Source organism: Mus pahari, chromosome 7 (assembly GCF_900095145.1).
Source record: "Mus pahari chromosome 7, PAHARI_EIJ_v1.1, whole genome shotgun sequence".
NCBI classification, from domain to species: Eukaryota; Metazoa; Chordata; class Mammalia; order Rodentia; family Muridae; genus Mus; species Mus pahari.
Window position 1 is genome coordinate 105,557,034 of NC_034596.1, and position 12,590 is coordinate 105,569,623.

The window sequence follows — 12,590 nt, forward strand, 5'->3', positions numbered from 1 at the left end:
CTAAGTGCAAAAATCTATCCAGACACATTCCCAGGGGGTGTAGCCTGATACTCCAGTAACATGTATCATTAGGGATCAGGGGTCACCCATTGGCCAACAGTGCCTTCATCTGGATGGGCAAATCACCACTCCTAGCTTATTAGGAACGATAGGAGGGAATGAGTATGTTGCTCTCTTAGACGCTTGCAGGTGGCTGCTAGACCCAGAATAGAGTAGCAATCCCAGGGTCTCAGGCAGGTGGAACAAACATTGTGTAACACCTCCACAAGCACTTATAGTACTTATGCCAAGCATTCCGTGGCCACTAGCAGGGTGAGGTGGGGATTAAGTTCAGGGACTGTGCACCTGCAGCAGTACCTGGTCTAGTGTGCAGCAACTATCAAGCCAGGAACCTTCTTTGTTCCTGAGACAGACAATGCAAGAGCAGAGACAAGGTTCTCACTCTTGAAGTCCCAGCATCCATGTGGGAGAGAAGATGCGGGCTGACTCACACCGTTCTGCACTTGTCTCTCTTTCCAGGAACGGCAGACAAGGCTCCACTGCAGTCAGAGCACTGCTTTGGAGGAGGAGGGTACCACTTCACCTGGATGTTCATCTTTCCTGCTGCCTGCTCTAGGCCTCCACAAAACCAGATTGTCTTGTTCTTCTCAAAAGCAAGGTCCCTGACCTCAAACTGTGAGAACTGATAAGTGGCAGGGACGAGTGAACAGAACAGAACCCTCAGTGAAATGACGTGCAGCTCAGCGGTTGTGGGATGGCGAGGGTGGACTAAGCAGGTCATTAAGCAGGAGGCATCTGCTAGGATGGTGGTTCTCAACCCGTGGGCTGTGACCCTTCTGCAGTCTCACATCAGATATTTAAATTACAATTCATAACAGTAGCAAAATGACAGTCATGAAGTAGCAACGTAACAGTTTTATGGTGGGGGTCATCACATTGTGAGGAACTGTATTAAAGGGTCTCATCATTAGGAAGGTTGAGAGCTACTCACTGTGCTAGAGGGTCAGAAACAAACTTCAGGGAAAAGCTTCAGTGGGGTGTTTGCCAGTCAAGCACAAACACATATACATATCAACACATATACATATCAAATACATAAAAGGAAAAGCAAAATTGCATACTAAGGAAATGGATATGCTTGTCTACTTTTGCATAAAGAACTAATTTTCAGCTAAATATTTGATGTTGTAGGACATAGAGCATCATTAACATTTATTTGGATGAACAATATTTTGATTTGATAACCATAATTGCTAAGAAAGCTATTTTACATATATTTGTAGCACAAAATGGCAGAAATACATTTACAAGAATTTTAAAAATTGGAATTTTGTCCTAATTCCAAGCCAATATTCACTAAGCAGTTTTGGTTTGTTTTTTGGATTTTTTTTGGGGGGGGGAAGGGGAGTTTCAAGACAGGGTTTCTCTGTGTAGCCCTGGCTGTCCTGGAATGAGATCTGTAGAATAGGCTGACCTCAAACTCAGAGATCTGCCTGCCTCTGCCTCCTGAGTGCTCGAATTAAAGGTGTGAGCCACCACCTCATTATGCAGTGCTTTATGAAACACAAGCAACTCAACTAGGTTTTGGGATTGTTTTGTTTTGTTTTGTTCAAGACAAGGTTTCTCTGTGTAGCCCAGGGTGTCCTGGAACTTGTTCTGTAGACCAGGCGGGCCTTGAACTCACAGAGCTCTGTCTGCCTTCCCCTACCACACACACCTAGTGGTGAAATTACCACATCCAGCCTCTCTCCTCCCACTTGAGCCCTGGGGTCAAACTTAGGTCACATCTCACTAACTCCTAGATAGCATTTAAAAAAGAAAGAAAGAAAGCAAGCATTCTAGCAGGGTGTGGTTGTGTACACATTTAATCCCAGCGCTCAGAAATCAAAGAGGCAATCAAATCTCTATGTGCCTGACTAGCCTGGTAGTCAGTCCCAGGAGCAGGACTTTATACTGAGACATTTTCTCAAAATAAATAAGTAAATCAAAACATTCTAGCACAATATAAACACTAGCTTGATACATGATGAAGAATGGCATTCCTTTGCCAGAATGAAACCATTGTTTCCATAGAGCAATAACTTTGTATTTACAGTGAAAACACTGCCCTTCATAACTCACCATGTCCTCTAATCTGAGCAGAGGTGACTTGTGTTGACATTGCATGGTGTGTCGGCAGATGCAAGGCACTGTGCACATGTCACGTGCTCAGAGCCTTGGTGGCAGTGTAGCCGGTCACAGGCAGCATGGGCAATGCTATACCAACACTTCAAAGTCACTATACATTTGATTTTGAATTAACTTTTGGCCATTTAGGGATCAATGCCTTTCACTATTGCCATAGTTTTTATGCTGTTACGCAATCCCATATGGTTGCAACCTGCAGTTTAAGAAGCTGTGATTTAGGGTACCAGCCCTCAAGGCAGCCAAGGCTTCTGCACTCACCAGATAATGCTCACTCCCTTCTGGCGTCTTTGACGCCTTGTATTCTCTGTGCACACTGAGGTATAGGCTGGTGTGCCAGAAGAAAACATGCTCGTGTTCTCTAGCTCCTCAAGCAAGAGTCAGTGATTGAAATGACTGTGTGCAGCCTTAAAAGCTGAGACAAAGATGTCATAAAGGGTGTGAAGCAGCTGACCCACCAGGGGGCTCCTCAAAGTGGCTCTACCTAAGTGTCCGCAATGCTCAGAAACACATAGTTCTAGTTCAGGAAGAGTTGGTTTTAAAACTCAGGGTACTAATCAAACTAAAGAGACTCAGAGACACCAATGTCTAAACAACCAGCCAGTCAATTTCCTCATTTACCTTTTCAGTAACTATTTATGTCAGCTATCCAGTGCCAAAACGCACAGCCCATGGACAAGGATTTCATAAACACCAAGTGTCCATCGCTTAACAGACTCTAAGTACCTGGCTGATGGAAATAACATCCAAATGAGGTGGGGACTGAAATAGCAAGGGAAATGATGCAATAGGCTTGGTGCCACACAAGCTTGCGTTCAGAAGCTGCCTACAGAATATTAAAGGGCTGTCGTCACCTGTAAAGCACGGGTCTAACAACACCTCTTACCAGACTATTAGTCACTTACACACAAACTGCCCACTTAGACTTCTCTGTTTACTAGGGAGGGCTATGCCATATGCTGACCCAGAAAAGCTCTGAGAGCCAAGAGAATTGGGCATGCATGCTAGTTCTGTAAGTTAGAGGAAATGCCCTTGGAAAAGCAGCTTCATCTCCCCCACCCCACCCCCGACTCCTCAGGCTTCAGTTTGCTTGTTTGTAAAATGGGGATTAAAAAGTCCTCAGTGTTCAAGGTCTTACTAAAGTTGTAGGATATTACAATCTGCCAAATGGCGTGATTAAGAGTACTTCTTAATGTGAATAAATAAATTTAAATTTTTTTTACAAAGCACTTAGCTGGGTGTGCTAGCACCTGTCTGTAAGACCCTACTAGGGAGGTTGAGGCATGAAGTTTGGGGCCAGGTTAGGCTACATAGTGAGAGAGCATCAAAGTTATTCTTAGAAGTTGGCCATAATAACAGCACTAAAAATTAAAATCAAAACTAGCACAGTTCCAGCTGCCCTGGAACTCGTCATATAGGCTAGGTTAGCCTTTAACAGAGATCTGCCTGCCTCTGCCTCCAGAGTGCTGGGATTAAAGGTGTCAGCACACCTGGCTCTTACAAACTTTTAAATTGAAGTTAAGCATCAAGCCTTCAAACATACAGAAAAAGACCACTTTGTATAGCGTTACCAAAAATATTTTTATGAGACAAGCCTCTTACCTCAGACTGGCTTCACACCCTTTTTCTGAGAGTTTCTAAAATATTGCCATTTGAGTTCAGCCAAGCAAAAACTCTTTTCCAATACTGCCAAGCCATGATCCATGGCTCACAGCACTGCCTGAGATCTATCTTTCCACTTTTACGAGGGGGAACCTGGATAAGCACAGAGCAGTAAAAACTGTACAGCCATGTACTGTGAAATAAAAGCTACAGAAGTGACACAAATCTTTCAGTTCTGCATCTTGTCTTTATTCTGCCTCACAGACACAGTCAATTCGCTTTACAGAGCTTCTAAGTCATGGGGAAATAACCTTGGATTTGGGCAAAACAAAATTGATCTTTCCATTTTAACCTTGTTACAAATTCGACTGTCATAGAACAAAGGGCAGCCCCTCTTCCACAACACTGCTCTTTCTCCCCATCCAGGAAACCAGGCAGCTGCTGACTATGCCAGGCTGCGGCTCTCAGAAGCCTTGGGAAGGTGAAACAGGTATTTCTCTATTATTAGTTGGACTCTGGGATGATTTCCAGTCTCAGTAGAAACTTTTTCCAAAAAAGAAGTTTTTTTTGTTTTTTTTTTTTTAAATAATGGGGGAGTGTCTACGGAACAAAAAAGTCCGGGCTCCTCTTCGGAACATAAATTGTTAGTAAATAAAACACTGTTGCCCCCTCGGGTCCACCTGCCAGGAGCCACAGTCGCCAGCCTGGACTTTACAAACCGGGCTGGGCTGGACGGGGTGGACTGACGTGGCGGCTGAGCCCCGAGGAGGGGATGACCAAACTCGGAGGCACAGGCGGACCTGACTGGGGTCGAAACCACCCTGAGATGCGCGGGGACCCAAGCTACACACAAAAGGCGGCGTTTCCATCGTGGGAAACCTCGGAGCCACAACCTCGGGGTCTCGGCTGGTCGGCGTTGCTCCCCGAGCTCAGGGAGAGGCACCCTATGGGATGACAGGCACGGGCCAGGCAGCAGGAAGGGTGGGAGCAAAGAGGCAAGGGGAGCCGCACTTTCGGGAGCTGCTGGCGCGGTCCGCACGAGCAGTTAGGTCACGCGTGGCCCACAGAGACACACCGTGGACACCCGCGGCCCCGCCCCGCGAGGCGACTAGGCAGGCGCCATAGTGCCCGAACGCTTCGACTCACAGCGAGCCCGGCTATCGCGAGACCGCGAAGGCCTCTGGGAAGGACGGGGGGGGGGAAGGGAAGGAAGCTGGGACAGGCAGGAGGCGGGCGGAGACCACGAGTGGAGCCCCAGGAAGTGGAGGGCGGGGAAGCTGGAGATCGACGTGCCCGCGAGCCAATGAGCAGAGAAGTCGGGAGGGCCCGCGGCCAATAAGCGGTGGGCGCCCGGTGCAGGGGGCGGGCTCCGGGGCCGAGGGTAGCTTGAGCGCGGCGGCGGCGTTGTTCAGTCAGAGCGAGAACATTCCAGAGGTGAGTCCGCGGGGGGCGGTGGCCCGCGCCCCTGCCCAGCGCTCCCGCCCCTCCACCCCGCGGGCCGCCGGCGGGGGCAGGCGCCGCCCGCGGCTCACTGCCGTGTCCCCGCCAGGTCGCCAGGCTCGGCGCTGCTGGTGTGGACGCGGACGTCGCTGGGACAGTCCCTCCCGCTGCTCGGCGGCGGCACCTGCCCAGCCGCCCCTCCGCTCGCCGCCGGCCCCGCCGCTCCGGACCCGGTTTCCAGCGCCTCTTCCTCCCAGTCCCGGGCGAGCCGCGTTGGGTTTATGTCTTTATTTGACGAAAACGGTGAGTCGCGGGCGGCGGGCCATGGCGGCGGCAAGATGGCGGCGCGGCCGCGTGACCCGCCGCGCGTGTGGCGCAGTTTGGGGGGGCCGGGCGGTGCGGGAGCGCGCGGGCGCGCGCCGGGGCCGGGCTGACTCAGGCTCGGGGCGCGTTTGTGACTCAGGGAGGCCGCACCTCTGCCCCGCCGGCCGCCGGAAGAGGGAGGCCGGGCGACGGTCGCGTAGCCATGGGGACGAGGGCGAAGGTCGGCCGGGCGCCGAGGGAGCGAGGGGAGGGAGCCCGGGCGCGGCTTCGGCCGCGGTCCTCGCGCTCCGACGGAGCCGATGGCTCCCGGCCTGGCCGCGCCGCCCTGAAGCCCCCGGAGTCGCCGAAGCCGCCACTCGGCGGTTGGCGGGTCCGGCTCGACGGTTCCCGTTTTACCACGATGGCGGCCGGGGGAGGCGCCATTGGCGAAGTTGGTGGCCCCCGGGCCTGAAGTGAGGGAGAGGAGGGCCCGGCTCCCCTTTTCGGCAGTTACAACGCGGACGCTCGGCGGGGGCGGCCCATGACTCGCCGGTGTCTTTGACGTGACAGACTCACGGCAGCTGAGGGAGCAGGGTTTGTGTTCCGTGTTGTCCTCCTCCCATTCTCCCTGCCAGTCACAACCCGTGTCAAAATGGTGGCCTCCTGGAGTTGTGCTTTGTTTCATGGCGATGTCAGCTGTTTTCTCACCAGAACGCGGGCTGTTCGAGCTGGGAGTGTTAGTCCTGTGAGGGACTCGGGGACGGGAAGTGACCCCGCGGAGGCGTGATACTCAACCTGTAGGGTTGTTGTGTGTCTTCTCCTTTTCTCTTTCAGAGCTGTTGCGCAGCCATTGGTACCTGTATTGGGGAAACATAGCATACAAGCAAGAAGCTTACAGCCTCTGTGGCGAAAATTTTTTCATGTCAGAGACCGAGAACTCTTGCAGTCGTTTATGTCATCCCTTCTTCTCCAGACAGAAGATACCAAAAAGTTGCAATCAAAGATCTCTTCATCTTATTGATAAAGTCACTAATAAGCCAAAATGTCTGTCAACGTCAACCGCAGCGTGTCAGACCAGTTCTATCGCTACAAGATGCCCCGTTTGATTGCTAAGGTAATGCTGGTTTTTATTTTAGTAGTCTGTTGGTCCGCACACTCTTGATAGGTTTGAAAGATTACATTTTACAGGGAAGACAGTGCAAAATTGAAATTCTTATTTCCTTTAGGTTGAGGGCAAAGGAAATGGAATCAAGACAGTTATAGTCAACATGGTTGACGTTGCAAAGGCGCTTAATCGGCCTCCAACGTGTAAGTAAAGCTTGGAGAAGCCTGAAAAGGTATATTATGGCTATAGTTTTTACAGTCTTTGAGCTATACATCTTTCTTCAATCATTTTAATTAGCAAGTTGGAACTGCGGACCTACTTGATTGGGTGTCATTAAGCCACCCTGGCTGTATTTCAGTTTCCCTGTAATTTTAACACGGTGAGTTTTTGTATGATGTTCACGTGCAACCAGTGCTTTAGTTAACTATAATGGAATGTCTTGTCTTTATACAGATCCCACCAAATATTTTGGTTGTGAGCTGGGAGCACAGACCCAGTTTGATGTTAAGAATGACCGTTACATTGTCAATGGATCTCATGAGGCGAATAAGCTGCAAGACATGTTGGATGGATTCATTAAAAAATTTGTTCTCTGTCCTGAGTGTGAGAATCCTGAAACAGATCTGGTGAGTGTCTCTAAAGTTTTTTGTTTGTTTGTTTGTTTTTTGTTTTCAAGATTACCATGAAGAAAATTTGGGTTAAAGAAGTATTTTAGATGTTTTCTGGCACTTATATGTGGAAAAAAAATTTATATACAATTTTCATCTTTCACCGTAGATGACACTTGTTTTTACTTTTCTTAATAGCATGTCAATCCAAAGAAGCAAACAATAGGTAATTCCTGTAAAGCCTGTGGGTACCGAGGCATGCTTGACACACATCATAAACTCTGTACATTCATTCTCAAAAACCCACCTGGTAAGTCATTTTAATAAATTGACTGGTAGAATAAAAGGATTTTTGTTACTGTATAAGTATACACAATGAGATCATAAGTGAATTTTATTGTTTGTGTGTGTGCGTGCGTGGGGTTTTTCTTTTTTCTTTTTTCTTTTCTTTTTTTTTTTTTTAAGATTTATTTATTTATTATGTAAGTACACTGCAGCTGTCTTCAGACACTCCAGAAGAGGGCATCAGATCTTGTTATGGATGGTTGTAAGCCACCATGTGGTTGCTGGGATTTGAACTCTGGACCTTTGGAAGAGCAGTCGGGTGCTCTTACCCACTGAGCCATCTCACCAGCCCGTGCATTTTTCAGCCAGGATTTTTCTGTAGCTCTGGCTCTTCCAGACCTCTGAATCAGGCTGCCCTCTGCATCTTAAGTCCTGGAGTTAAAGGCATTCACCACCATGCGTGGCTCTGAAATTTGTGACTTTTTTTTTTTTTTTTTTTTTTTTTTTTTTTTTTAAGATTTATTTTTTTATTTATTATGTGTAAGTACACTGCAGCTGTCTTCAGACACTCCAGAAGAGGGCATCAGATCTTGTTACGGATGGTTGTAAGCCACCACGTGGTTGCTGGGATTTGAACTCTGGACCTTCAGAAGAGCAGTCGGGTGCTCTTACCCACTGAGTCATCTCACCAGCCCGAAATTTGTGACTTTTAACTGACTGTAAGACATTGGAAAATGTCCTGTTTTCTGTAGCAATAAGGGTGAAGAAATGCCTGCTAAACCAGATATCTGTTGTTAGTCAAGGCTTATCTATTAAGCTACAATGACTTTTTAAAACATTGCAAGCAACACTCTGTGGCAGATGAACAAAACTGTCTGACACAATTTGAGCTTGCTATAGCAAGAAAGTCTAACCTATTCCGGTGTTCTCTTCCCCCATGAGACAAGCCGTTATATAGGCTCAAACAAACTTAATTGTTGAATTGATCTGGTTTTGGATGTGGTTTTCTTTAAATTCATGGGGCAAACTACCTGATACTAACTAACCTTCTAATCTTCAGCCCCAATACTGTGTATCAGTACTACTTCACCTTACTTTTTATAACCTGTGAAATATAGTAGTAAATATGATCCCTGAATCCTTCAGAATGCTTTGGGGTTTTTTTTTAAGACAGGGTTTCTCTATGTAATATCCCTGACTGTCCTGGAACTCCCTTTTTAGACCAAGCTGGCCTCAAACTCAGAAATCAACTGCTGCTGCCTCCCAAGTGCTGGGATGAAAGGCATGCTGGATTGTTTTTATTTAAGTGTATTTTGGGGGCATTCTGGATACATGTATGTCTGCACCACATGCATGCAGTGCCCTGGAGGCCAGAGGGGAGAGCATTGGATCCCCTGGAACCAGAGTTGTAGGTGGTTGTGAACCACCATATGGTTGCTGAGAATCTGAACTAACAACTTCTGCAAAAGTAAATCCTTAGTTGCTAACCAGCCACTCCCTTAGGATTCTAAGTGTCGTTTTGTTTTAATCATTTGGCTTTTCTTAAGAGAACTATGATGGTGAAAGGGTGGAATTTAAGTCTGAACCATAGGACTAAGTTAACACTTTATTTCCCTGTAGAGAATAGTGACATTGGTACAGGAAAGAAAGAAAAGGAAAAGAAAAATAGAAAGGGCAAGGACAAGGAAAATGGCTCTGTATCCACCAGTGAGACACCACCACCTCCACCACCAAATGAAATTAGTCCTCCACATGCTGTGGTGAGTATAGTGCTCTTAAAATAGTGTGGAAAAACCTGGTATTTTGGTTAAAGTGAAAAATACTTTTTTAACTTATTAATGTAGAATGCTTAATTCAAACTGTGCTATTGGTTGGTGGTGAATCCATTTTCCCTGTTTAGCATTTTGATTTGTTTTTGTTTGCACTAATGTGAAAACACTTTGAGTTTTTGACATGGGCTGTGGGCAGAGGTGCTTGATTCTGTCAATGTGACTAGTTCCTGTATCTAAATGATCTTGACTTTTGTGTAAACAGGAAGAAGAGGAAGATGATGATTGGGGGGAGGATACAACTGAGGAAGCTCAAAGGCGAAGAATGGATGAAATCAGTGACCATGCAAAAGGTCTGACACTTAGTGATGATTTGGAAAGAACTGTAGAAGAGNGTGTTAACATCCTGTTTGATTTTGTTAAGGTAAATTTGTGTAGTTAACTTTTCCTCTGATGTCTTTGAATTTATTTTTTGGATGTCTTTTGTTTTCAGTCAGCATCTCTAGCCCTGGTTTTCTTGGACTCCAGTAAACTAGGCTAGCCTCAAGCTTACAGAGACCCCCAATCTGCTGAGATAAAAGGAATGTGCTACTGCACCCTACCATTCTTTGAATATTAATAGAAGGCTTGTGTTTACTTCCTTGCTTATTCAAGAAATGTATTGGAAGATGTACAGTGGGTGTGGAACTGTCTTTGGCAAGTGATATATTGGATAGAAACCCTAGAGGAGAAGGACAGCTCTCAAGCATAGCAAAATATGCCTATATTTTATTGAAATAATTTTTTTTCCAGAAAAAGAAAGAAGAGGGCATTATTGATTCATCTGATAAAGAAATTGTGGCTGAGGCAGAAAGGCTGGATGTAAAAGCCATGGGGCCGCTTGTTTTGACAGAGGTTCTCTTTGATGAGAAGATAAGAGAGCAAATCAAGAAATACAGGCGCCATTTTCTAAGAGTAAGAGACATTATTTTAAGTTTATTATCCTTGATTGTCACCTTAGGGCTATAGCTTTAAATTGGTTCAGACCATTGTATTATCATCCTGAAAATAGATAATCCCCACTTTTTACCGAGTCTGGGAGCACCTGCAAATGATAAGGGTATCTGCATTGACCTTTTTGAGCCACTGTTTCATAGGCTATTCTTTGAGAAAGTAAATGTGCTTAGATACAGAATTGAAGAGCTGTAAATGATTGTTGATGCTGTTACCTGCAGTTTTGTCATAACAACAAAAAGGCTCAGCGGTACCTTCTTCATGGTTTGGAATGTGTGGTAGCAATGCATCAAGCTCAGCTGATCTCCAAGATTCCACATATCTTGAAGGAGATGTATGATGCAGACCTTTTAGAAGAGGAGGTCATTATCAGCTGGTCAGAAAAGGTAAGGAGCATATAAATTACAGCACTTTAGAAGCATTCAAACAGCTACTGGGGCATAGATTATGAAGAAGTTGTGTCTAATACCTAGTCTTGTCTACATTAAGTTGAATTGTAAATCCCTTTATAGTTAAGGCAGCAGAGATTATTTTGACAATCTCTTGTCTACTGAAAATTGGGGTATGAGCTAAGCTCTTTAAATAGCTCATTAATTGTACAAGTAATTTAAATTATATCTTCAAGTCTTCACTGAGAAAATTCTGGGCTTTTCTAGGCCTCTAAGAAATATGTCTCAAAAGAACTTGCCAAAGAGATTCGTGTCAAAGCAGAGCCATTTATTAAATGGTTGAAGGAAGCAGAGGAAGAATCTTCTGGTGGTGAGGAAGAAGACGAAGACGAAAATATTGAGGTAAATACTAAAAAAACATGTTATTGAGTACTTGGTTGGCTATGGGCATTAGAGATCTACACACACGCACAAGCAGGGTTTTGTGTGTGTGTGTTTGACTCTGGCTGTCCTATAACTTGAGAATTGCCTGTGCCTCTGGAGTGCTAGGATTAGAGATAGGCACTGCCAGCACTACCCAGCAATTTTGGAGAAGGGGATAGATTTAAGGGTAGTGGTATGACTAGGCAATTGGGGTAGTTCCAAATTTCAGTTTAAGGATACAACAAAATGCGATCTTTCTGTGGGTGGAGGGGGTAGTTTTTGTTTGGTTTTTTGGTGTTTTGGTTTTTTTTGGTTTTCAAGACAGGGTTTCTCTGTATAGTCCTGGCTGTCCTGAGACTCACTCAGTAGACCAGGCTGGCCTTGAACTCAGAAATCCCCCTGCCTTCCAAGTGCTGGGATTAAAGGCGTGCGCCACCACGCCCGGCTGAGGAAGTAGCTTTTTATATGTAGTTCAGGAGCGTGAGCATACTAGGTAAGCAAGCATGTCTAACCTTGAGCCTTCTTCCAGCCCTAGAAAGTAATTATATTCAATTTCAATGATTGACATTCCCCTTACATATACATAATCTATAAAAATAAAGCCAGATATGATGGCATATACCCTTTAGTCCTAGCACTCAGGCAGAGGATCTCCTGATTTCCAGGACAATCAGGTGTTATACAAAGAAACCCTATCTCAGAAAATCAAAAATTAAAAAAAAATTCATGGCTGGGGGGGAAGGTTTAAAGGGAAATGAAAATACTGTAATTCTCTCAAATGAAAAAAAAAATGGAAATAATATATAGTCCTTCGTTTGTATTACCAGGTGGTATATTCGAAAACTGCCAGTGTACCAAAAGTTGAAACTGTGAAGTCTGACAACAAGGATGATGACATTGATATTGACGCCATTTAAAAGGATGAATGCAACTTAGCTTAACAGTGTAATGCTGCAAATTTTTCTCCATTATCAGCCAGAAGTGCAACATGTATGTGCAAGAGCTAAAGTGGCTTAACATCATGCTACACTTGATACTAAAAAGCTATTACTGTGAGTGGTCTATAATTAAGCCCAATGAGACAACTAGGGAGTCCATACATATCAGTGAGCAGTTGTATGTAGTTTGCTTATTTATAGCATGTTTCTTTCGGAAAAACCTAGTGGTGGACACATTTGGATCACATTTATACAGTTATAAAAAATAAAGATTTGATTTTGGTCATTCTTCAGACTTTGGGCTATGAATGGCTTATACTGAAGTAATTGGCTACTTTTAGGATGTTACACCATTTAATTTAGGCTCCTTGAGTTTGATAGGTTGTTAGGTACTGAAAACTTGAAGAATGCAAACAAATATAATGACCTTACTCGGCCATTAAGAAATGAAGTATTTTGAAAGTTGTATCTCCAGTCCCAGTCCATTCAGATTGGCAAATTGACAATTCTTGTCATTCTAAGGAAATTTGATGATTAAATGACAGTGTGAC

General features: G+C 45.2%; 1 protein-coding gene and 1 non-coding gene across 3 annotated transcripts; both read left to right on the forward strand.

The window, feature by feature from the left end:
* The first annotated feature begins 5,086 nt into the window (after positions 1-5,086).
* Eif5 (eukaryotic translation initiation factor 5) lies at positions 5,087-12,334 on the forward strand. Of its 2 annotated transcripts, XM_021201883.2 has the most exons (12): positions 5,087-5,220; positions 5,336-5,529; positions 6,364-6,643; positions 6,756-6,837; positions 7,088-7,260; positions 7,441-7,552; positions 9,148-9,287; positions 9,562-9,720; positions 10,089-10,250; positions 10,511-10,675; positions 10,946-11,080; positions 11,929-12,334. In XM_021201883.2, exons 3-12 carry the CDS (start codon positions 6,572-6,574, stop codon positions 12,016-12,018), a joined length of 1,290 nt encoding a protein of 429 aa, XP_021057542.1. In that variant the 5' UTR covers positions 5,087-5,220; positions 5,336-5,529; positions 6,364-6,571; the 3' UTR covers positions 12,019-12,334. The 2 variants fall into 2 exon arrangements, with proteins under 2 accessions (XP_021057542.1, XP_029396831.1); XM_029540971.1 differs by lacking the exons at positions 5,087-5,220; positions 5,336-5,529 and adding an exon at positions 5,835-6,123.
* LOC115064444 lies at positions 8,370-8,496 on the forward strand. Its single transcript, XR_003844295.1, has one exon. It is a non-coding gene; the product is annotated as a small nucleolar RNA SNORA28 (small nucleolar RNA).
* Positions 12,335-12,590: the final 256 nt, after the last annotated feature.